Source organism: Thermothelomyces heterothallicus, assembly GCF_042370625.1.
Source record: "Thermothelomyces heterothallicus CBS 202.75 unplaced genomic scaffold P884_scaffold_2, whole genome shotgun sequence".
Taxonomy (NCBI): domain Eukaryota; kingdom Fungi; phylum Ascomycota; class Sordariomycetes; order Sordariales; family Chaetomiaceae; genus Thermothelomyces; species Thermothelomyces heterothallicus.
This window is the reverse complement of record NW_027192563.1, coordinates 341,941-365,505: the sequence shown is the minus strand read 5'-3', so window position 1 is coordinate 365,505 and position 23,565 is coordinate 341,941. Positions and strand designations below refer to the sequence as shown.

Below are 23,565 nucleotides of genomic sequence, written 5' to 3'. Positions count from 1 at the left end.
GCAGAGGAGAGGGCAAGGAAGAGAACCAACGTACGAGGAAGAAGTCATTAGTCAGGATAGCCACGGGCAGGATGTAAAGGAGTTGCCAGCCAAGAAGACTAGCCTTGGTCAGGCCGGAAGATTCGATCAGGCTCGTGTCGATCTTGGTCTCGACGCCGATGGTGATGGTGGCGATCAGAATAAGACCCAGAACCATAGCTCCTTGGATGTTGTCCGTAAAGAAGGACACCTTGAAACCGCCAACGGCTTTTTATTCGGTAGGTCAGTGGACGTTCTCTTGCTGCACAAACTAAGAGTTTCCTCTGGACGTACAAGTGTAGATGGTTGTGATGACGCATTCCACAATCAGCACGGGCAGCCCGCCAATTCCCGTCAGGAGGTTGACAACCTGTCCGATGGCGGACAGCTCGGAAACCATGTATAGGAACAGTGTGACCAGAGTCATAAAGCTTAGGTACAGAGCCGCAAGCGTCCCGTATCGCTGCCTGGTCCACTCGGTGAGGACGAACCCCTGGGGACACTTGCGGCGGATGATGGGGCCCAGCGCAGCGAAACTCAGAAGGGGGAGGGAGGACGCCAAGGCGTAGACGACCACGCCCTGAACGCCAGCCAACGTTGCAAGCTGAGGGTAAGTGAAGAGGATACCGGAGCCGAGGGCTGCTGGGATTAGTATGCTGACACAGGGTTGGTGAATAGAAGAAGGGGGGGAAGGGGGAATATCAGAGCGGCAGCACGTTTCCCACGCAAGCATTAACTTGATCGAGTATCACGGTACAATCTCAGCTTCGTTTCCACAAGACGTCGGTTCTCCTCCGCGTACCGCTTCGCTGGTTTTTTCTTCCATGGAACAGCAGAAAGAGCCAGCGAACGGGGGAGGTTGGAGCCGGCGAACATGCTTCAACTCGGCGCCCGTAGTGAGCCGCAACCCTTAGTCATCCCATCCGCAACAGACCGACCAGGATTCCCACATCGGCAGGGGCGAAGTGGAAACCCGGTGACGGCGTGGGACGAGAGACCAGGGCTTGGTGAGGTTTGGGGTACGAACCTTGGTCAGCCTGTGGCCTTCCTTGTCGTCTGTTGTCGCCGTTCACATGTCGTCGCCCTACGACGCCATTCCTCGATCAAGTGTCCTGCCGAATCGAGAACGATGCGAGTCTGATGCTTGACTCCTGCGTTGCCACCGCCCTGATTTTGGAAAGACCGGCCGATTGGCTCTCTCTTCAGCCGCATGGCTCACTCACTCACCGGATGCGATGAAGTTCAGGGCGAGCGGCAGAGCTGTCGAGAATAAGTGGTTAGCATCCCCCTTCTTTTGTCTGTCTGTTCGAGATTCCCTTAGGCTAGGTGGGTGGAGGAGGGGAAAGGGGGCTGAGTTGAAAACGAGAAGCGCAGCTCTCCTCAAGTTTTCTCTCCGAGCGCTGGTGAAGGCGAAGGAGAGTGTGCCCTAACCAGTTTGAGTTCTGTTGCCTGCCAGGAACTCTCCCTTGCTCTGGTTCCTGAACGTCCAGGCAACGCCTGTTCCCACCAACCTGCGTACTCCGTTAGCATGGACCTCTGATATATATATATATAGCCCTGGTGATGTGCCAGCAGCCGAATGTAGGTCTCATGATCTCACAGAAATACTCCGTATGTCACATAGACGAGGGCGTGGGACGCCTCGAACGACGGCTGCCCCATGCTGTGAATGACGCGAAAGAGACTAGTTGATCGCTAAATGCTCCGGTGCTGCTTCAAGTGACAAGAGCTGTCCGTCGATCCTCTCATGTGTTTTCGAATGAGAAAATACGAAGTAGAGACGCCCAAAAGGGAGGGAGCTGCGGTCTTTTTCAATTTCAATGGCCTGCAGCCCTGCGTGCATCCTGCGACTCCATTCCACTAGCTCGGGTTGCGTGCCGAACTTTTTTTTTTTAACATGTGCCTGACCAATGATTCTGGTGTCAACAGTCTGTTCAGGAAGCTAACGTTGCATTAAAATGCGGGTTTTTACCTCCAGTGGGCGGCGCCAAGCCGCGGTGGGAAGGTCTGGCCCGCGAACATCTGCAGCAACAAACCCGCCTATCGCTGGCCCCTCCTTACCATTTACCACAGTACACTTACAGCTCAGTATCACTTATCATCATCATAGTCGTCGAACACCTTTCTGAAGGATGTCCCGATTGATTGCCTCATTCCATGCCTCTATGGAGTGAGATAACAACATGGGGAAGTCATGTCGAGGCATCTCAAGGTTAGATACATCTCGGTACCCATCACTCCTCCCTCCGTGCTACTCCCAAACGAGGACTTGAAAAGTTCCCAACTGCTCGGAAGGCAGATCCATATGAGGGGAATACGAGAGGCAAAAAAAAGGGGAAATTCGAGGAAGTCCGCCGGCAGTTTGATCCAGCACTGGCGATGAATCGCCCGCTATATCCTGCGCCACGGAAGTCCACGCATAAACCGACAAGATAACCTATCCACACACACACCAGCACCTCGCTCAGAAAATGTCATCCGTGGTCATTCAGACGCATTGCGCCAATCCGAGCCGCCACAAGATCCTTCAGCTCCGAAGTTCAGAAAATCGAGGAATTGCGGGAACCAAGGATCCCGAAACATCACCACGACTTTGTCGTCAAGTCTCGTCATCGAGCGCTCAAAGGTCGTGGTTCGACCGAGTGGACAAGAATCATAAGAGACGTATTCCCCGTTACATGAAGGGTTGGAGACTGGTCAGATCTCTGTCAATCAATCTTGGTCCTCATCTCTGCAAGGAGATGCGCGACCGACTGGACAATATTGCGGGGCTGCCATGAGCGCCGTCAAAGAAAGAAAAGAAAAAAAAAAACAACGAGAAGCGATGCAGACCAGGAATGAGAGCGATGAACGGAACTGATGTTGGGTATGTCTGACAAAGTAAAAAATGACATCTGGGAGAATAAATGCGCGGTGCGTCTCCTCAGAAGCCGCCGTGGAAATAGGCGTTCTCACCGGCGGCGGGGCGCGTGGGAGACTCGGTCGGCGCGTTGGTGGTGGTGGCACCGGCGACCGGCGGGGTGTAGGTCCAGAAAGTCTGGCCTGTGACGGGGTCCTGGGCGATGGACATGCCCGGCCAGAAGCCACCCGCGTAGGTGAACGGGTTCGGAGCGAAAGGGGTGGTGGACGGCGTGACCGGGAGGCCACTGGCTCCGACTACGGTGACACCGCTGGGCGGGGCAGCGGGGGCCGGCTGCGGGTAGCCGTAGGGAGCGAAAGTATAGCCGGCAGTCGGGTCGTTGAAGCTCTGCTGGGTAGCAGGAGCCCGCGTCTCCTCCTGCCTGCCCGAGAAGTGGCCAGCGGAAGCCTTGGGGGACCGGGCGACAGCGGAGGCTTTCGGCGTCTTGGGGGTCGCGGACGATTTGATGGAGAAGGCCTGGGACTTGACACGGCGGGGAGTGCCGACGTGCTTGAACATCTTCCGCTCAACCTTGATGACGTTGCCGCGGAAAGTTGTGTCGTTCTGGAAGCAAGAGCCATCAGCGCGAATCCGAGGAGATGCCGGAGGCCGATGAGCAGTACTTACGAAGTTGACGACCGCCAGGTCCGGGGTGTCAGCCCTGGAAAACTCGACGAATGCGAAGGCGCGAGTGACTTGGCCTGTTACTGATCATCAGCACCCGAGAGAAGCTGCGGTTAAACGGACATGGACCGACCGTGGAAGTTGACACGCGAGATGATGTTGACACCGATAACGTCGCCGACGTTGGAGAAGAGGCTGACAAGCTCTTCCTTCTGGGTGTTGACGGGAAGGTTGCCGACAAAAACGGAGCGACGATCCACGTCATATTTGCGGAGAAACTCTTCGTCGGCGTCACCGCGCGAGATCAAGTTCCTCTTCTTGACATCAAAGGCATCAATGCGGTAACCATCGTGCTGGCGGACAGCCTATGGGAAAACGTCAGCAGGTCAACGACATGATCCGATGTGGTACGGGGTCGCCCAAAATGTACCATGTTGAGATCACGCTTGGGATCGAACTTGGCAAATTCGACCAACACAGCACTCGGGAGGCTCATGGCCTCCTGCATCTGAACGCTGAGCATCTCGCACTTGCTGAGCTCCCCGTAAGGCTCGAGGATTTCGCGGGCGATATCGGGGGTGACTTCTTCGCCGCGGCGACTATAAATGACGAAGGTGCCTAAGGCGGGCGAGACAGAGTCCTGGTCAGTGGTGTTGCTCTGAGCGACAAACAGGAAACATCACGTACGGTTGGCTTTGACCATTTCGGTGCGGCAAGGGCGGCCGAGAATCAGGATGCCTCTACCTTCCTCCATTGCAACCCTGGCGTTCTCCTCGTTCTGGGCTTGTCAGACATGTGAGGTTCATGAGGAAATCGCCCAGAACTTACGGTATACTGGGCGAACGCATAGGGCATGCCGGCAACGTTGCCCTTGCTCTCACGGCGAATCTTGACGAAGACGGTGCCGAAGCGGCTGAACTCGCGAGTGACGGCGGCTTCGAGAGCCCGGTCATCCTTGGATTCGGGAAGACTATTGATTCCAGCTGTCAGGCTTGCCCTCGGGCGAACAGGATAGTTGGAAGGTGACAGTGACTTACTTGGCCACAAAAACACAGGCGCTGGGGGGATAGATGCCCTGGGCATCGATGCCGCCGATCTCATGGCGAGACGAAGAGGAGCGGAGGGTGCGCTCGCCAGGCGTCGCGATCATGGCGTTGGGGGTCGTCACGGAACGCGTCAGGCGGCGCTCGTCGACCTCGACGTTGGGAATCTTGACCTCCTCATTCTCATTCTCGTCGAATGAATCCATGACCGGGACAGCGAACTGCCGAACGGGTTTGGCAGGAGTCTTCATGCGGGGAGACTCGAAGACGGCTCCGCTGGGCTTCATGCCAATCTGGAAAGGAGACGAACTGCGACAACCAAGGATCAGCAAATGCCATCGTGGGCGCCAGGGTGAAAGACTCACGTGGTGACATTGCCAGGGCTTCCCGAGGCGATGCTCGAGGCGATGCTCATACGGCCGATCTCCTCAGTGATAGAAGAAAATCTGGTTGAGAATCAGCGGCCAGTACCAACAGGGAAGGGCTACGGGACAACTTACCGAACACGGGGAGGAGAATCGGACAGCCCGCCAACGGAGAGGCGAGCGCCGGCTGATGAGTGTCAGCATCGCGAGATCCGCAACAACCAAGAACCAAGGACGCCATGCAAGGAAAAAGACGGCCAGATTTTGAATCAAAATCCCAATTACCCACCATCTTCTCATGCCACAGATGGCGCGAGAAATGTTGGTGAGTGAATCTGGCCTGCGGTACCAAATGCAGGACGAGGCGGATTGATATGGGGAATAAGGCCGGCGACCACGAAACAGATGGGAGCGAAGCGACAAGTGACTTACCATTCTCGGAATCCGACGAGTCGCTCGACGAAGCATTGCTGAGGCTAAAGGAGCGCACGCGGCGAACCTTGCCTGCGGAGCCGCCGAGCCCGTTCGCTCTAAGCATGGCAGACATTGTTGCTGTCTTGCTGTCTGGTATTGACGTGATGGAGGCGATCAAGACGTCTTTCCGCGACGGAGAGGACACCCAAATGAAGTCTTTGGGGAGGATACAAGGTGATCTCGAGGCTTTCCGGAGGCGCAGATGTAAGACGAGTTTCCTGTTGATGGTTTGTGAGACGCGTTGTTTTCGCTGTTGGGGAAAACGAAGCTGGGGAAGTTGGTGGTCAGGTCGATCAACGCGGATCGCGCGAGGAAGAGGGGAAATGCTATCAAACTTGACCACCGATTTTCAAACAAGCGGGTAGAGAGTGGAGGAGAAGAATGAGCGAGTGATGGAATTCAGGGAAGAGGATGTTCAGGGGAAAGGACAGTAGGCCTGATGGCAAGCTGGTTTGGGGATCGATCGATGGTCTCGAGTCAATGGGATTGTTTTGATGGTTCGTGGAGGAAGGAAACAAGGAAGCAGAGGAAAGATAGGTGATTTATCTCTGAGAGGGGAGGAAAGAGCAGCTGGGTGAGTGTGAAGGGGAATGCCTTGCGACCTGGTCTTTCAGGCCGTCGACGACGACGGCGACGACTGGGAGTGTCTGTTTACCCTGGCCACAAGATGCCTTTCTGTTTGGCAGAAGGCCACCTTTGCGCTCTCTCACACAGACAGGCAGATGAGGCTGCAGAACTGCAAGGAGAGTGGACGCAGGTTCGAAGAAGTGAATCCAATGTGCAGCAGCGTCGTCTGGCATCAAGGAGAACGCACAAGGATGGATGTCTCACTTACCTTTGTGGAAGATGCTATTGAAACTGCACAATGCAGGCGTAAAAGGTTGCTTGCGGTGTGGTGGAGGAGAAGAAAAGAGAGGAGATGGGGAAACTTGTCTGGTATTTATAGTCACCCTGAACAGCCGTCGGGAATCAGAATCAGAACACAAATTAACTTCGAAGAGGAGGTAAAGAGGAGGCGGCGAATGAGAAAAATGCCCTCCGGTTGACCTACGTGTGAGCGGCGGCGAACCAGGCGGCAGGATCAGGACTCGGGAGCCGGCAGATGTTGTTTTTGTGGGGCTGGTCGGAGACTGATTTCGGAGCCGGGCACGCCGCACCGGCCCCGCTCCGGGCGTGATCCGGAGGCCGGCGACAACAGCACGGCCGGGACCCGCTTGCCTATTCCGGCAGTGGGCAACGGCCGGGCAACAATAGGATTTCGGGCGACAAGATTGATGGTCGGTTTAGCCTTGTGAGGCCATCTCCGGGACACACAACATCACCGAGCGGGCATGTTCGAGACGCAGGGCACGGCCGGGAACCTGCTGGTGCAAGTGTAGAGGTTCCATGAATAGAGTAGACATGGCCATGGCATCACAGAGCTTGTCCTGCTGAGTTAAGTCCGAGTGCAGACTCGTTCAGTATCCGCGTCGTCATCGGGGCTGTGCGAGGGGTTGTTTCATGCGTTCACTATTTATATTTACTTGCAGCATTGCCAACATGATGTGAAACAAAAGAGTGGTAGCTATGATAGGCAATCGCGGTTGTGTAAGAACCATGTCTGTAGCCGTGATTATATAAAGGTGTAGCAGACGCTGGTCAGTATCTGTAAGTGAGATACAACCGGCTCTTTGTGATCGAGTTTGTCAGTGTGATCTGATAAAAACATGCTTATTTGTTTAAAGGGAGGAGCACAAGTCGTGTTACGTATACATCGTGATATCCTCCAAATTCTCATCGCAGGTGAAGTTCCTAACCGGTCCGTAGGGGAAACACAGATGTAGACAAAACTAGCCTTGGTCTTCAACGAAGACGGTGTCCAACCTGGCTTACGTGAATGGACGTAGAGCCCAAAATGTAATAAAGGAGTACGCGAGAACAAGACTACTTTACAAAAGCGTGTGCGGTCTTGGAATGGACCTTCGCCAAAGATGCAAGCTATCAAGAACGTGAGCGTTCGTCTTCTAGGCAGTGTCAAAGTAATGGAATCCCTATCATCACCTTGCGATTCTCTGGAGTAGGGAATCTGTTATACGCCAGTCCAGACGGGGCCCCGTACTAAGAGGAATGGCTTCATCAGCAGCGCTGGCATGGCACACATTGGTAAGAAGTGGGTGCTTGTCAGGAACATTCCAAATAAATACTGAAGCAAGCTGGAAGACTTCTCTTCAAGTGGGAATGGTAAGAACTTTGGGTTTGTTTGCAATGTGAAAGAAGCCAAGAGAAACAGAGCAATCAATGTTGACTTGACCAACGGAGCCCGAGCGTTTGTCTCAAATTTTCGGTTCTGGCACCGGCAGTGTTGCAGGCAAGGAATCGAACGCCGGTCTGATAGCCTATCTTGGGCAAGAGAACAAATGCAACGAGATAGGGGAATTTGCAAGGGACAAGAAATAAAGATCAATATGTTCTACGAGAACTGTGACTTAGAGGCGGCTTGATAATTCAACAACTTGCTTGTCAATAACGTCTAGTTAGTCACAATTCTTAAGTTGAAACTTGGTTATGCTGACGAGATTTTGTCATTCGTATAGGTGTTGTATCGCAACTTTACACTATCGACGGCCGAGATGCCTGATTTGTGCCAGAAGACAGACTTTGCTGCCCTGTTCAGCCCAAAGTAACTGGCACTGAGCGTATTCCGGAGGTGGTAGGGCAGACCTTCCAGCCTCGAGATTAGAGGGTGAACAATTTTCAGGTGCTTTAACAACTTCATCCACATTATTGTTGTCCTTTGATTCTAAAACTTACGATAACCTGGGGACGTACGTAGGATCCGTGAATCTTTTCACTTAATCCTTAGTTAGTGCAACAAGAAGCACGTGGCCGAAGCACCAACGCAGCGGCCCACCAATAAATGGTGGGGATCCCCCCCCTTGGCATAGAGTCGCAGATTGCTCATGACGTTTCCGTAACAAAACCCACCGAAGAGCTCCGACAGCACCAAATCGCATTCCAATGGATTGAGCGTCGCGAGCTCATTCCCCAGACACATTATGCAAGTGATTCTGGGAACATGCAAAGAGCCTTGAAGCATTCGGCGCTCTCGCCCCCTGGGATCCCATCAATCAGGTAGCTACACAGGAAGGATTCTGGTCGCATCGCGCAAGCAGACAAGAGACAACTCGCCCACCATGCAGGCGACACGGCCGCTCTTGTACAAGGGCTTTATCGGCCGCAGCGTCGACGAATTCAAAAGGCTCTCACACATTGGTACGTTCTGGTAATGGAGGAGGCCCGAATCTTACGTGGTAGCTGACCGAGAACTGCCGAGCAGTCTTCAGTCTGGAAGGCATCAAGGGCGCCCAAGGCCCTTACGAACTCCACAACTTCCACAGCCCAGAATCGATCCAGGACTGCAAGATCATGTCCGACGTCGAAATCGGCGGCTTCTCGAACGCGAACCTCGACTGGGTGTCCTCCCCGGCCCCCGACTCCGGCATCCCGCCCCCCTCCCCCAACTCACCCGGCTATGCCCGCTTCCACGGAACCATCTCCACCCAGCTCCCCAAGGACCGGCCGGACGTCAAGCGAACCGGCTACGCCGCCTTTCGCACCCGCGACCGGCCGCCCACCATCTTCGGGCGCAGCCTGATCAACATCGACCCCTACGTCTACCTCGCGCTGCGCGTCAAGTCCGACGGCCGCGCGTACTTCATCAACGTCCAGACCGAGTCGGTCGTGCCGACGGATCTGCACCAGCACCGCCTCTTCGTCAAGAAGCCCGGGGAGTGGGAGACGGTGCTGGTCAAGTGGAACGACTTTGTGCGGACCAACTACGGCTTCGTCGTCGAGCCCCAGACCGAGATGATGCGACAGAAGGTCAAGTCGATCGGAATCGGCCTGACAGACAGGATACCGGGTCCGTTTGAGCTTTGCATTGAGAGGATGTGGGCCACAAATAACGAGAGTGATGCGGATACCGTGGTGGACCTGTCGGCGTCGAGGCCCAAGGATGCGGGGGGCGCGCCCGTGCAAAAGGAGGGGAAGCTCAAGACAAAACAGGGCCAGAAGGTTGCTTGGGGGGACAACTAAGTCCGGGCGCGGGGATGTATTTTATCCAGAACCCGTGAAGAAGGATTGTGGCTGTCTGCTTAGCTTCTACCCAAGACGGGGTGGACGTACTACGAAACTATTCAGGATCAGGGCATAATATGGCCAGGAGTGACAGCTACGACTCGCTGAACTTGAGCTTGCCGTTGCAGTCTTCTACCTTGTTGTTTCTCATACCCGAGGCTTAGCAAGCCCGGTGTAGTATATGTTAGCTCTGCACTCTTCGCTCCAACAACCTCAACCGACTGATACCCTCAACTCTAACAACGGAGCCGACCGGCTACCTACTCTCAGACCGGTAAACAAGGCCGAACGCCGGCCTTCCTGGCCAATTGCGTAAGGGAGGTATGTTTTCCATGATGTTCATCACGATACACGCGCACTCTTCCAATGGACTTTCTGGACCTCACCCAGCCGTTTATACCGCTTGGGGGTAGGAATATGCACCAGGAACGCCCACCAATGCATGATTTTCGAATACAATCCCGCTTTCATAACCGGAACGCCGCCCCAACGCAAAGGGGATCTAACTTGGGCATGATCAAAAGAAGCTACCGTCCTTGCCCCTATCCCTAAACAGCCATGTTAGGGCTCGGTGTGTCGGTATGAAATGAGAGTCCTCCTACTTACCACTCGCGCTTCTCTCCAGCCTTGCTCCACCTCACATCATCAATGTCCTTCTCACCACCCTTTTCCCACTTCCTGATTTGTTCCTCCGTGAAACCGGCGGCTCGTAGCCTCTCGGCACCCTGCTGTTTCCACTTCTGACGGTCACGGTATGCCTCGACCGCCTGGTCCCAGTCGTCCGCCTCAGCCGAGTCTGGTCGGACGTCAGAGGCTGGGTCATAGCCCTCCGCGAATCGGCTATCCATTGCCGCGGCGCCCCGGATGGCACCTCTCCCACGTTTCCGAACAGGACTTCTGGGCGGTGGTGCGGGGCCGATGAACTCCTCCAACGGATCGGACTCGTCCTCATCGGCTGCCCTGCTTGATTTCGAGGCGCTCGACTGATTATCGTCCTCCTCTCGTAGCCGTCCGTAGTTTCTGCGCCTGGATGACTCGCTGGAGATGAGGTCTGAATCCTGCTTGGACTCCTTCCGATGCGATCTCGAGTGGCGCGGCCGGTCGTCCTCAACCCTGCTGCCCAACGGTGACCGGTCGCGCTGCTTGTGGGCCCTCTGCTGCGGCGAGCATGACCTATCTCGGCGGTGGCGGCGGCGGCGGCCGTCTGGTGTCCGGTCGTCGTGCTTTCTGTGCGACCGGCGTCCCTCTTCGTCGTCGTCCTCCTGCCGTGTGCCGTGCCTGCCGCGTCGGTGGTCCCGGTCGCGGGACCGGTCGCGGGATCGGTCTCGGGACTGTTCATCATTCCGTCCGCCATCCGTTTTCTTCGACCTTCCACGTCGCTCTGCGTCATTGGATCGCTTTCGCCCCGCCAGGATCGACGAGATATCGCCCAGTTGTCGGCGCCTGATATCGGAGGCACTGGGATTTAGCCTTCGCCGTTTCCTCTCTTCAGCTTCGGTCAAGTCGTCGAGGCGCGCTTGAGCTTCGGCGGTCTCCTTTGCTAGGAGAGCGGCGTTATGGCTGGTCGTCTCTTTGATGACGCGCCCCAGGAAGCGAGTGTTTGGTTTTGCCTTGTTCGACGGCCTGTGTGACATGAGCTCCTTGAAGTCCAATGACCTCCGCGCGCCAGATCCGGAAGTGCTCACTTGGTCGATTTGAAAGCTTCGAGGCCCATTGAGGAGTACTTGATGGCTGCATCGTTCGCTTCTTTTGCTAGGAGCTCCGCGACCACATCATCGGTCAAGATGGTGTCCGAGTCTAAAAGACGCTTCTCCATAGCAGCCACAACAACGCCGTGATGTTCGAAAGAAGCGCGAGTGCAGATGTAACCTAAAAAATAACGTGGTTGTCACAGAAGCGGGCGTTTCCGTCGCGTTAAGAGAGGCAAACTGACTTTCGACAATTGCAAAAGGACGGCTGCGAGAGTTCAAGGGTCTCTAATCGCCTAGCTCCACTCGCTAAATCGTTCCCGCTGACCCCACGTTAAGATCGCCGTTTGAGCACGAGTCTCGAGCATGCAGAGCCCGCAACTCCCCCGTCTGGGCGAATGATTGTATGCATGTACTTCCGTACCCATTTCTGTACAGTTGGTACATGCGCAGTTCGAACTTGTCCAAATGACCTGGAGGTAGCAGGGCGAAAGCGGCCTTACGCATTGCCAAGAGACACTACTGGAATCGATCTTTTTATCCTCTTTGTCGTCATGTTTCAAGGACTCGATTTGCAATCGGCGGCGCCCGATATTGCATTACCAAGGAAACAGTACCGTACATACTATATACACGAGCATTGTTTGAGCGGACCCTTCGAAGAGTTCCTTCTTTGGAGCCCCAACGTCTTGAGCCCGCGACGACACAGACGTCAATTCCGTGAGTAGCAGCCCTTAGGGCTGGCACGAAGGGATACGTGGTATGCAACCCTGTTAATGGCTTTCTTGATGTCCCCGTGTACGTAATGTATGTACAGTATAATACGCGAATGGAAAGGTACCTAGCAGGTAGTTAAGTGGGAAAATGGGTCGACGGTGCCCCGCCCCTAGTTACCTCCCTGCATGATCTTGCCGGAACGAGGGCACGGGAGCAGTCCCACTGTTAGCAGCCTATCCATTCGCGCTGCAGCGTAGCACCGAGAGCACCTACCTCCGTCACTCAGCTAGGCCAGCCCCACCAAGTACCTACGCAGTAGTTAATCAATCACCCGTCCTAGCGCGGCCTACAGACCCGAGCAATCAGCGCCCGAAACCCGCTGCACATCTCCCAATCAATCGCGGCGGCTCTCATCCTGCCGACTCACCTCATCCGCCTCGTGGCACGCAAGATGGACGCCCTTCAGCTCAAGGTCGATTCCATCAGCGGCGAGGTGAGAGAGATTAGCGTCGCGCTTAAAGGCTATCTCGAACATGGCCTTGCCTCGGGTCGCAAGGTGCAGCCGCCGAGGACGAAGGCTGGGAGAGACTTGCTGCAACATCTCTTGGGCCGCCTCGACCAGGTGTCTACCGGGTTGAATAATGTCCGGGAGCTAGCCACGCCTCATGGTTCGCCCACGCCGTCGTCGGGTCGCGGCTCCGACACGCCTCGATCATCAGCGTCCCTCCCTCTTTCCAAGCGGGTCCTCCAGTCTCCAGCAGCACAGGCCGAGCATCCAGACCCGGCCGCCCAGCGCAACATTGGCATCCACTCGCCGGCTCCCGCCCCGGTCCCGGCCGTGGTGCGGCCCCCAGACAACACGGAATGCAAATCGGCTTTGGCGCCGGCCATCAAAGAGGCTCCCTCCGCCGCCATCCGCGATCACGGCCTCCACCCTCAGGCTCCCTACGGGATCACGTTGAGCAATGGCGCCGTCTATCGGAGCCCGGTGCCGTCCAAGCATGATGCATCGCCCCTCTTCGATTGCACTTACCAGGACATTCATGTCCTGAACGAGGAGCTCTTCGAGATCTACTCGAGCCATCCGGTTGTCCAGGATGTCGGCTACTTCAAGATCCAAGTTCGGGATCTCCCCCCACTCAATGTGCAGAAGATGGCTCGCCCCGGAAAAGATCATGCGACCTCATTTACCTACAAGGTCGACCGGCTGGGCCTTGTCAAGATCGATACCGGCAGGCGGTTCAAGTTTTCGTCGCCTAACCTCCCTCTTCCCGTGAGTGCCAAGATGGAATGGTCCCTGGAGGAGCAGAAGGAGCTGTGGAATTCCTCCGCTGCGAATCCGCCCAAGGGCACTTGGCCATACATCATTGGAAATCCCCTGTTCGAGGATGTTGAGCTGTCTCCCGGCGAGAAGCTGCGGCGCAGAGGCCGCACCAGACTCGAGGGCATCAATACTCAATATGTCTACTTCAACCTCACCGGAAAGACCCTTACGACAATGCACAGGGAAGACGCGCATGTGCGGTCCGAGAACCTCCTCCGCTCCGGAGAGCACAAATTCTGGTGTTTCATCAAGCCTGCCTTTGCCAAGAAACTCGAAGAGAGGATGGCCATTGAATACCCCGAAATGCGTCGCTGCTCGCAGGCCGTGAGGCACCTCAGCCGATTCATCTCCCCTTCTAAATTGGACGAATGGGGAATCGAATATACTCTCGATTACTGCATCCCCGGACAGGCCATCGTGACAGAGCCGGGGACTTATCATCAGGTCTTGAATCTCGGTCCCAACTACGCCATTGCCATCAACCTCGAATATAACTCATCACCGGATAGCCCCCCCGATTACCGGTTTTGTGACCGGAATTGCCCTGATAAGTTTGCTATGTCTGCGGAAGACTTCCAAATCTATGACAAGCCGCCGTCGGAGCTCGAACGCCGGCTACCTGGCACCCCTGAGACGACGGGGTCGCAAGAAGGACATGCAGCCCCTGCCGCTGGTTGCGTTTCTGGACCACGAGCCGAGCCCGCCGGCTCGCAGCTCACGCAGTCGGTCACTCCGCCGCCTGAACCTGGCGCGTCGCATGAGGGACACACAGCGACAGGACGGGTAGCGGACGTGGTCGTAGAAAGAGGGCAGGTGCCGACGACGTCAGTGGATGCACCAAGGGCCCAAGCTGATGCCCGTCCGGCTGAACGGAGCACGTCATTCAGATCTGCCGAGCAACCTACCAACTCACCCCGAGTGGTCGCCGAGACCGGTGACTTGACACCTCGAACGCAGCCGCAACAGCTCGCTCCGGATGTTGTCGCGAAACCCGTCTCGATCGTTCCGCAGCAACCCCCGTTCGCTACCCATGCCAAGATCCAATCTGTTTCACCTGGCGGAAAGAAGGAGGATTTGCCACCTTTCCGGAAGACCGCAAGAATGATTAATCCCGACAGGGACCATGACATGCCGAGTCCGAGACCTTCCAAGAAGCTACGAGTGGAAACAGCATCAGCACCCGTATCGCAAGACTTGCCCGTCAAAAGCGCGCTTGAGCGCCTTTCCACGCTCCTCAAGGCTCGTGAGGCTGCTTTTGCTGGAAGCCTGACGGCCGATAAACTCGGCGGTAAGCCGTCGTTCGAGCGCCTCGCGCACTTGGTTCGAGAGTGGAGACGGTATTCCAAGTCAGCGCCGACGGTGTTGGGCAGGTTTGGGCTCGTCAGATCCGTCGAGGAGTCGGCCCACGGATATCCGGAACTGCACGTCTTCCTCTCGCGCTTCTTCAAGATGAAGCTGGCGCTCTGTGTCGAGTTCGCGGTGAGCCGGCCAGGGCACCTCACGCCACACAACTACGTGAACGGGATGCTTCAGTCCCTGGGCTGGGACGAAACGAAGCGGTCGCAGCTTGATGACTGCTTGCGCGAAGGGAAGTGTTGGGCGACGATCTGCGGGGAATATGACGGCCTCCTCTGCCTCATTCCGCACGACCTGGACTGCCCGGAATTTGCCCTGTTCAAGGGCGAAGTGGCGCGCTTGCATACGGAACTGGACAACGAGTTCGTTCGGCGGCTGTGCAGCGTCGGTGCGATCCTGCAGAAATACATCTGGGAATGCTTGGAGCTACCCGAGTTCATCTGGGAGAGCATGACGACCGCCTACCTCTCCGCCGAGCAGATCTCTCCCCTTCTCGCCCCGTTCCGCCTGCTCAAGCAGAATCACTACAATAGCCGGAGCGGGTATCTCTGGCCTCGGCCGGCCGGCTGGGATTGGGACTGGCCGTCGGACCCCAGCCTAGTCAAACCCGGCGACAAGCTGTGCAGCCTCTGCCCGCGCAAGAATTGCCGCTGTGCCGAGGTCAAGATTCCGCAGATCCCGCGCATCTCGGACGACACGACAAAGGGACCCGGCATCCGGTCGGTGGGCACGCACAAGGCAAACGATATCCTGGGCGAGCTGGTCGGCGAGCTGGTGCCGCCGGGCTCCTGCCCCGGGCACTGGACCATGCCGCTCCGGCGGCCGGATCTGGATGACGAGACGGTGGCGGAGATCTATCCCGGCCGGATGGGCAACTGGGTGCGCAAGGTCACCCACAGCACGGACCCGTCAGCCACCTTTAGGGTCATGAAGATCTCTGGGCGGTGGAGGCAGATGCTCGTGGCCGTGAGGACCATCGGAGACGGCGAGGAGATCACGGCCAAGTACGGGAACGGATATCTCAAGGATCAGCCTTATTCTCTCGTCGAGGGGCTGCACTGACGGATTTGCGGGCAGAGTACGGTGGGCGTTTAATATTGGTTTGGTTCAGGACGGAAAAGTAGGCGGCGTTTCTCGCATTGTGCTGTTATCGTGTCTCGGGAATCCTGGCTTCTCTGGGAGGGCGTTATTCTGCTCGTCTTTGGCGCTCATGGTTTCTGGCTTTCTCAATGTCTCAAAGCCCTGAAAGCGGCATATAGCCATTCGGCAGGGGAATGGTGCAGTATCTGTTTTCTTTTATCTATTTTAGCATTCAAAGCTCGATAATAACAGTATTGATCCTGGAGGGACGAGTGGTTCCTGTCGTAGGGGGGTAGACGGGGTGAGTTGGGACGGAGCGCATCGAGTGAGAGAAGGGTTAGGGTTATGCGTTATCGATTATCGCCTTGCTGCCCGCTAACTAACTATCCATATTCGGCAAATCAACAACACAAACACAACCACACTCGAGGGGTTCGGGATTGAGATCTCGAAAAGAAGGTGGCTCATTACACGAAAACTCCACGCGCTCCCGATAGGAAATTTTTTTTAAAAAAGCAAAGAAAATACTGACACGGGAGCCCCGGCATTTTCGACGCGGAAACTAGCCATGTCGCGCGCGGCATCTTCCGCCAATCCCGACGCGGATCGCGCCGCCGAGGTCCTCCGCGCCCTCCAAGAGCTCGAGTCCGGCTCCGCCCCCGGCGAAGAATACACCATCCTCAAACTCAGCGAACCCATATTGTCGGCGCAGCCGTCAAGCAAGGGCGCGGGCGAGGGCGAGGGAGGGGCAGCCAACCGCAGGTCGGACGTGTCGACCGCGTCGCTCGACAGCGGCAGCGGCGACAGGGGGCCGACGCCGGCGTCGCTCGAGGCCGACCTGGCGCACTACCGCGAGCTCTTTGCCAAGCTGCGCTTCTCGTACGTCGAGCAGGTCACCAAGGAGAAGTTCATCCGCGCCATCGTCGGCGACCCGCCGCTGATCGTGACCCCGCACGAGATCGCCGACCTCGAGGCCGCCAACGCCGCCGCCAAGGCCGCCCTCAAGGCCCTCAAGACCGAGGTCGCCGCCATGGTCGACGACCTCGAGCGCCGCGGCCGCCACCTCGCCCGCCGCTACGGCGACGTCCGCGCCGGCCGCGACCTGCTGCGCGAGCTGCCCGGGCGGATCGCGGAGCTGGAGGAGCGCGTGCGGGAGCTGCGGGCGAGGCAGCAGCACCAACAGCAGCAGCAACAGCAGGAGGATGATGATGATGATGATGATGGGGCCCCGGGGAGGGGAGGAATGTCGGCGGCGATGATGAACATGCCGCTGGGGAAGACGAGGGAGCTGGTGGAGCAGCGGAGGCGGGAGCTCGGCGCCGTGGAGCGCGAGCTCGAGGTGCTGGGCGCGCAGGCGCCCCGCAAGAGGAAGGAGATGGAGCGGCTCGGGGCCGAGGTGGCCGCGCTCGAGAACAGGAGGGCAACCAGCACGGCCGCGGCCCGGGAGGCCAAGCGGAGGAGGGACAACGCCCAGGCCGGGGTCGCGGACGAGCTGGAGGCGAGGGGCAGGTGGTACAGGGCCTCGGAGGCCGTCTTGCGGCAGGTTCTGGATCTTCCTTCCGCAAGCGTGAGTTAGGTTGTGCGCTCCTCCCGGATTTAGTTCGTCTCCGGTTTTCTCCTCTTCTTTTTTGGCGCGTCCTCTGGGGAGGAATGTGTGTCGCCCAGTCATTGGTTTACGGTCTTGACAAAGGTTGGGATGATGACATGTGGTACCGGTTCGGCTCGGTGTTGGAATTAGGTCTGGTAACATCTGGCCATGGATAGGCGTTTGGGAGTTGTATGTCGTATGTACTACTGTACCAGGGTTTCCCAGGTTTGTGATTTCATGGAGGGGGGTTAAGCGCTGGCTCAGAATTCGGGCGCGAACGGTCTGGGGAACTCTGAGACATCGTCTCAGCTGTGGGTTGATAGTTTTACGAAAGGAGTTGTTCCCCGAAGTGGGCCCCCATCCGTCTCGTCCGGCAACCGAGTCGCCATTTGCAGTTTGTGTTAGGTGGAACTGAAGCTGATGCTCTTGTCCGCCATTACGGCACCATCAATCAGTGATCTCGACGGCGAGGCACAGGCGCAAACGGGAGACCGACCAGGCAGGGTATCTGAGGAACGAACGGCCCGCTCAAACATCGTTTCCATTCAGAGCTCTCATTAAAGGTTCTAGATGGGCTTCTATCTCGAGACATGTCTCAGAGCGGACGCTGCGGATTGGACACAAATGTCGCGAGACTGCAAGGACTGTTGAGCCAAATGGGTGATGGGAGGGCACCAGAGATGCGTCGAGACCACGGGTATGCAAGATGTGTCTCAATTGAACGGTAGAAATATCGGATTAAGCTTTCGCGCCGTCGTTAAGTCGGTCTGATGTACAGTACATAAACGTACGGTATGCACGCCGTTGACTATTGGCCGTACAACCAAGATCTCCTTCGTCTAGACTGGCGCCATCATGACCTGCCGAAAATGCTACCAAGGAGGTTCGACCCGCCACTCGGCCCTCCGCCCCCGCGGCTACCGTGCCTTCTCGCCTCGTTCCTGATCCACTCCTCGAGAAAGTTGCGGTCCGCCAGTTTCCTCCCGTCCGAGACCTTGGTCCGCACCTGTGCCTCGCCGGCATCGAAACTGAGCAAGGTTGGGACCGAGTTGATCATGTAGGTGAGACCCAGCCCGGCGGCCATGACGTCCGGGGCGTCATACTCGACGGTGCAGTAGGCCACGCCGCCCTCGGCCTCGCCCACGCCGGACTCGACCAGTTCCTGGATGAGCGGCGCCACGACACGGCAGGTGGAGCACCACGAGGTCGTCCAGAGGGTCAGCAGCGGCGTCCGTGAGGAGGACGACAGGAGCTGGTAGGTGTGGAATTGGTCGGCATTGCGAACCCTGGAGCGCGTCTGCGGTCAGTTCTCGAGGTCGGGGGAGGATCTACGCGCGCTGTGGGTGTGGAACGGAGGTAAAACCCACGAGGCATAAACCTGGTTCGATGCTCGTGATGGACGCGACGTTGAAAAGCGCAGCCGTGATACCACTAGCCGGCCATGTTTGGGGAGGGGCGTCGCTCTGAAAAATCGGCTCCCGGCAGCGAGCGACGAGCCGAGGAGCTGCATCGTTTCCCTAGAGTGCAGCGCAGGCGAGTGCAGCAGCAGCCAAGGCAAAATCGGAATAACCCGAATAGCCCGTCACCTTACTCGAACAATGTCCTCAATTGTGAATTTTCGCGAGCTTTCTTTCGACATCTAGGGTGAGGTCATCACCACTCGCGCACGCTACCCTCAGGGTTCTGTAAAGTTACCAAATACGGACGCTAATGTTTCGTTTGTGCTGCCGCCAACGTTGCATCGCTGCGGATGCCGTCAGGCCAGCCACCCCACATGCTAGGGTGGGCTCGGGGAGACTTGGCGCGCATCACAAGCTGCACTCGGCGCCTGGCGTGCTGAATTACCTCCGTACTGCGTAGGGGAATGCAGGCGAGAATTCCTGGGCAGCTCCATAATGATCCGTACAGAACATGGATCTCATCGGTCGCATCAGATGAGCGGTGAGATGGCCTGCCATTGCTCTGTCCAGTGATGCATCAACAGGATGCGGCTGCGGTTCCTGTCCGTTTTGGGTGTTAATAGAACCACTGAGAAGTGTTGCCTGTGTGACCTTCGGGCGCACGGGAGTACTGTACGGCGTCGAAGGCTTGTCACGCGGCTTGGCATCGTCATTCTGCATCTCGAGGGCCCTATCGATGGCTTGCCATCAACAGTAGCAACCCGGATGCGGACATTGCGGCGCAGAACAAAAGACGATCGCTTTCCCACATGCGTGCATTGATTAGCGGTGATGTGCGCATGTGAGAGGCAGCGGGGCGGGGAGAAAGAGCCCCTCAGGCAGCCTCAATCTCTGCCCCGCGCCACCAGTTGGTTAGCAGCCCCCGCCGGGGGGGGGGGGGGGGAGGGGGGGCAACGGCGCTATGCCTGCTGGTGCGTTTTGGCGAGCTTGTTCTGAGGCAGGCAGGTCCCGCTTCCTGCTCCCCGCGACCCAAACAGAGATACTCTCAGGGTCCTCGGCGCATTGCACCATCTCGGTTCTATCGCGATACCTGACTGTTTGTGGCAAATTCTCGAAGGTGGTGGTAGGTGCGACAGTAAGCTCTCGGCACGGCACGTCGTCGAGTCAGAAACCGCGATTGCTTGGCTATCCTCATCCTACTTGTCACAAAGAAGGTCACGAAGCGCTGCTCATCTGTTTGAGGATTGCGCCGTCTGCTTTGGCTGCTGGACGGCTTCGCCGGGCTACCCAGCCTAACGGGTCGTTCCTTGATTTCCTGCATGTTGGCGCGGTACTGTGTACAGAATCGCCGGGGTGTTTCTCTCCCCAAACCTCGGGGGTCTTTCAGCCCCCCAAGCTAAACACACACCCGAGACACCCCGCGCCAGTTCCCATGACCGATTGCCAGGCCCTCGCTTCTGGCGGGGTGCTTTTCATGGCTCTTGGCCAACAACCCATGCGGCACTGCGTCGTACCAGTCTACGGATTATAGCGTAGATGCGAGAGGATGGAAAGTTGGAGACACATCCTTGCGGATCTTCCATTGGACCCCACGCGTGTTGGGGTGACCTCCTCGCATCTTAGTACTAGCTGAAAAGTACCCAGGTGTTAATAAGTATATCTCTAGGCTTGCGGCTCACTGCCCACCTCTCTTCCTTCTTTCCTTCCTCACGTTCCTCAAGCATCCCAGCTGCCGTTCACCTCTTCCATCTCCCCCAGGTCCGCACTGGAGCAGGCATTAAGGCCTGTAGCGGCAGGAGTTCCGCGATTCCGCTGGTCTCAGTTCCGGTTTTACAGACCGACAACAACACCCCTTCCGGGTTCCGTCCGGCCAGCAACGCCTGGCTTTGTTGTTGTAACGCAATTGCAGCCAGCATCTTCCCACCCTTTTTTGGCGCTACAACGCCGGCCTGGGGAGTATTATACCTGCTTTTTTTCGGCCAATTTTGGCTGCTTCTTTCTGGCCAATTTTTAGTTCGGATATCTCTTTCCCATTTCGCCTTGTATTTGTATTCGGCACAGGATCTAGTCGAGTTTGGCACATCACATCCTAGAAGCGACAATGGCGTCAGATGCACAACAAACTTCCCGTCCCTCGCGGCGGCCATGGAGTTCCCTTTTTGGCCGAAAGTCTGCCGGGGAGCGGGACTTCAGCGAGAGACCCGGCCCGCCTAGGTGGACGATGGGAATTCTGGAGGATAAGGAGACCATTGAAGTTCCAGGTATGTTGTAGAAACCGACTAGCTATCCCATCCAGTACTTCCCAACACGACCGCTAACCCGCCAAACAGGCTCGGTTCTGTTGCTTGCTGCCGACCACAATGAACCGCTTGGGCTGAGGAACGCTCCGGCGCGAACATCGCACTCGTCCATTCCCACGGGTGTGATCCACCAACTCCCCGATGACGTGGAAGAGGTGCCGAAAAAGAAGACCCGGGATGGCAAGATTATCCTGGAGCCTCAGCCCGAAGACTCGGCCAACGACCCGCTCAATTGGCCGGCGTGGCGGAGAGACCTAGCCCTGCTGTCTCTGGGGCTCTTCTGCATGGTTGGCGGCGGCACTACGCCTCTGCTTGCCGCCGGCTTCACTGATGTCGCCAACGAGTACGGCGTCGACGTCCATAGCGTCTCGCTCACCACGGGCCTCTACATGATGGGCATGGGCCTTGGATCCATCATATTCTCCCCTACCGCCATCCTGTACGGGAAGCGGCCCGTCTACCTGTTTGGGGCGATTGTCTACATCGCGACCTCGGTTTGGTGCGCTGCCTCGCCCAATTTCCCCTCCCTCGTCGTCGCGCGGATCTTCCAGGGTATCGCAGTCAGCCCCGTTGAGTGTCTGCCGTCGGCTACCATCGCCGAGATTTTCTTCCTCCATGAGCGTGCTTTCCGTATCGGCATCTACACGCTTCTTCTGCTTGGCGGCAAAAACCTCGTTCCCCTCGTCAGCGCCGTCATCATACAAAATATGGGATGGCGTTGGGTCTTTTGGTACGTCCGATTCCCCAGCTTCCCGCAGCAAGCCAAAAAATTTTTTTCTAACTGCTTCTTGCAGGATGGTCGCTGTCGTGGTTGCCTTCTGCGGCTTGCTTCTATTCTTCTTCGTCCCAGAGACGTTCTGGGACCGCAAGCCTATTCCAAGAAAAGTCAAGAAGACGAGGTCGAGGCCAAATATCTTTCGGCGAATCTCGTCCAGGCAGGATGTCCTGCAAGGAACGCCTGCTCCAACCAGGCGGCCCTCACTCGATCACGCCGTCGATGCTACAGGAGCGCCAACCACAACGGAGCAGCGCGTGAAAGCTTCTCGCGTGGGATTTGCGCCAACAGAGAAGGTCAAGTTTGCCGATGCGTCGAGCGAGTCGTCAGCCAGCGGGTCGGGAGAGGAGCAAGCAGCCGAAAAAGAAACGGCAACCGAAAAGCCGAGAGCCTCGGGGGAGGGCCTCGCATCGTCGGATGATGAAAAAGCTTCCCCGAGTGCTCCACGGCCACCGTCCCCGGCAAAGCTGTCGATTCCTCCCGCATCCGCGGCCGTTCCGGCACCCTCGGCCCCTCCGACACCCTCGATCGAGCAAGGCCTCCCACGCCTTGACCAATACGAAACCGACACCGAGTCGCAATCCGTCCGGAGCACCCAGACAAACGGCCAGATAGCTTATACGGCTGCCCTGCGCAACCAACCGCCCCGTTCCTTTATCCAGTCGCTGAAACCGTTCAATGGACGCCTGAACAAGGACAAGTGGCACAAGGTTGTCGTAAGGCCTCTGATCCTCTTCAGCTACCCGGCTGTCCTCTGGTCCTCGGTTGTCTACGCATGCTCGGTTGGCTGGCTCATTGTCATCTCCGAATCCGTGGCGGTCATCTACCGCGAGGAAATCTACACTTTCAATGCGCTCCAGACGGGTTTGGTCTACATCAGCCCGTTCGTTGGTGGCATCCTCGGATCCGCGGTAGCGGGAAGAATATCAGACACGATCGTCAAGGCCATGGCGCGGCGGAATGGCGGCCTGTACGAACCCGAGTTTAGACTTGTCATGGCCATCCCCATCGCCATCACCACTGTCATCGGTCTGATGGGTTTCGGCTGGTCTGCCCAGGTTCACGACCACTGGATGGTCCCGACGGCCTTCTTTGGAATCATCTCGTTCGGCTGCACCATGGGCTCCACGACCAGCATCACCTTCTGCGTCGACAGCTACCGGCAGTACGCAGGCGAAGCCCTGGTCACGCTCAACTTCAGCAAGAACGTCCTGCACGGCTTGGTTTTCAGCTTGTTCGTCACCGGATGGCTCTCCGACGACGGTCCCAAGATCGTTTATATTTGGATTGGCATCATCCAACTAATCTTGCTGCTTTTCACCATTCCCATGTACATCTTTGGTAAGCGGCTCCGTATGTGGACGGTGCGCAGGAACTTCATGGAGCGGTTCTGAAAGTATCCCTTTGGACCCGTCTTGGTTTGGTCGGTTGATACCCCTTGACTTTTGTTTCTGGCGTTTGCTCTGAACCCTCATCCATTGCATGGTTGGGCATAGCATCGGCATCATCACCGCATCACATCGGCAACATTTACATTTGATATTTGTCGGCATCTGGGATATAATGGCGTATATGTGGAGCAGATTTCTGTTATTTCTTGGTTTTGTCACGAATTACGAACTTGCATGATATACGTGGAGAGGGCGTCATGTAGAAAGACGTGAATACATGTTCTGTTTTTAAGTCTTCTGACTGTTGATGGATCTTCTTCTATCCGTACATCTTGGAACTGATTCCTCTATGGCCGCCAAACACCTTTGTCCCTCAAGCTGCGGAAGGATCAAGTTTGCCAACCGCC

The 23,565-nt window shown here is 56.9% G+C and overlaps 9 protein-coding genes across 9 annotated transcripts in view; 4 read left to right on the top strand and 5 right to left on the bottom strand.

The window, feature by feature from the left end:
• The window catches only part of P884DRAFT_48496 (uncharacterized protein), a 2,366-nt gene extending 1,334 nt beyond the window's left edge, over window positions 1-1,032 (bottom strand). Inside the window, exons 1-2 of the mRNA XM_069445921.1 lie at window positions 313-1,032; window positions 35-246 (exon numbers count right to left, since the gene is read on the bottom strand). Coding sequence (XP_069300941.1) covers window positions 35-246; window positions 313-751 — 651 coding nt within the window. The 5' untranslated portion in view covers window positions 752-1,032. The remainder of the gene's footprint in view (window positions 1-34; window positions 247-312) is intronic.
• A 13-nt stretch (window positions 1,033-1,045) lies between these two features.
• P884DRAFT_254541 (uncharacterized protein) lies at window positions 1,046-1,279 on the bottom strand. The gene has a single exon (XM_069440898.1). The coding sequence runs from the start codon at window positions 1,228-1,230 to the stop codon at window positions 1,051-1,053; it is 180 nt and encodes a 59-aa protein (XP_069300940.1). The 5' UTR covers window positions 1,231-1,279; the 3' UTR covers window positions 1,046-1,050.
• Window positions 1,280-2,941: 1,662 nt separating this feature from the next.
• P884DRAFT_191098 (uncharacterized protein) lies at window positions 2,942-5,496 on the bottom strand (the record flags this gene model as incomplete). Its single annotated transcript, XM_069437572.1, has 10 exons — window positions 2,942-3,481; window positions 3,545-3,618; window positions 3,675-3,906; window positions 3,972-4,159; window positions 4,229-4,319; window positions 4,370-4,511; window positions 4,579-4,893; window positions 4,950-5,030; window positions 5,085-5,136; window positions 5,382-5,496. The coding sequence occupies 10 exons, from the start codon at window positions 5,494-5,496 to the stop codon at window positions 2,942-2,944; spliced, it is 1,830 nt and encodes a 609-aa protein (XP_069300939.1).
• Window positions 5,497-8,596: 3,100 nt separating this feature from the next.
• Window positions 8,597-9,497, top strand: P884DRAFT_296485 (complex I intermediate-associated protein 30-domain-containing protein; the record flags this gene model as incomplete). Its single annotated transcript, XM_069444417.1, has 2 exons — window positions 8,597-8,675; window positions 8,740-9,497. 2 exons carry the CDS (start codon window positions 8,597-8,599, stop codon window positions 9,495-9,497), a joined length of 837 nt encoding a protein of 278 aa, XP_069300938.1.
• A 243-nt stretch (window positions 9,498-9,740) lies between these two features.
• P884DRAFT_289286 (uncharacterized protein) lies at window positions 9,741-11,491 on the bottom strand. Its single transcript, XM_069443988.1, has 3 exons — window positions 11,225-11,491; window positions 10,146-11,162; window positions 9,741-10,087 (listed from the first exon to the last, which is right to left on the bottom strand). Exons 1-3 carry the CDS (start codon window positions 11,353-11,355, stop codon window positions 10,057-10,059), a joined length of 1,179 nt encoding a protein of 392 aa, XP_069300937.1. The 5' UTR covers window positions 11,356-11,491; the 3' UTR covers window positions 9,741-10,056.
• Window positions 11,492-12,356: 865 nt separating this feature from the next.
• P884DRAFT_254536 (uncharacterized protein) lies at window positions 12,357-15,970 on the top strand. The gene has a single exon (XM_069440897.1). The coding sequence runs from the start codon at window positions 12,396-12,398 to the stop codon at window positions 15,684-15,686; it is 3,291 nt and encodes a 1,096-aa protein (XP_069300936.1). The 5' UTR covers window positions 12,357-12,395; the 3' UTR covers window positions 15,687-15,970.
• Window positions 15,971-16,272: 302 nt separating this feature from the next.
• Window positions 16,273-17,280, top strand: P884DRAFT_296482 (uncharacterized protein; the record flags this gene model as incomplete). The annotated part of the gene is made up of 1 exon (XM_069444416.1): window positions 16,273-17,280. The coding sequence occupies one exon, from the start codon at window positions 16,273-16,275 to the stop codon at window positions 17,278-17,280; it is 1,008 nt and encodes a 335-aa protein (XP_069300935.1).
• An 865-nt stretch (window positions 17,281-18,145) lies between these two features.
• P884DRAFT_296481 (uncharacterized protein) lies at window positions 18,146-18,802 on the bottom strand (the record flags this gene model as incomplete). Its single annotated transcript, XM_069444415.1, has 2 exons — window positions 18,146-18,578; window positions 18,660-18,802. 2 exons carry the CDS (start codon window positions 18,800-18,802, stop codon window positions 18,146-18,148), a joined length of 576 nt encoding a protein of 191 aa, XP_069300934.1.
• A 1,744-nt stretch (window positions 18,803-20,546) lies between these two features.
• On the top strand, window positions 20,547-23,403 carry P884DRAFT_48424 (general substrate transporter). The gene is made up of 3 exons (XM_069445920.1): window positions 20,547-20,953; window positions 21,023-21,722; window positions 21,787-23,403. The coding sequence occupies exons 1-3, from the start codon at window positions 20,794-20,796 to the stop codon at window positions 23,159-23,161; spliced, it is 2,235 nt and encodes a 744-aa protein (XP_069300933.1). The 5' UTR covers window positions 20,547-20,793; the 3' UTR covers window positions 23,162-23,403.
• Window positions 23,404-23,565: the final 162 nt, after the last annotated feature.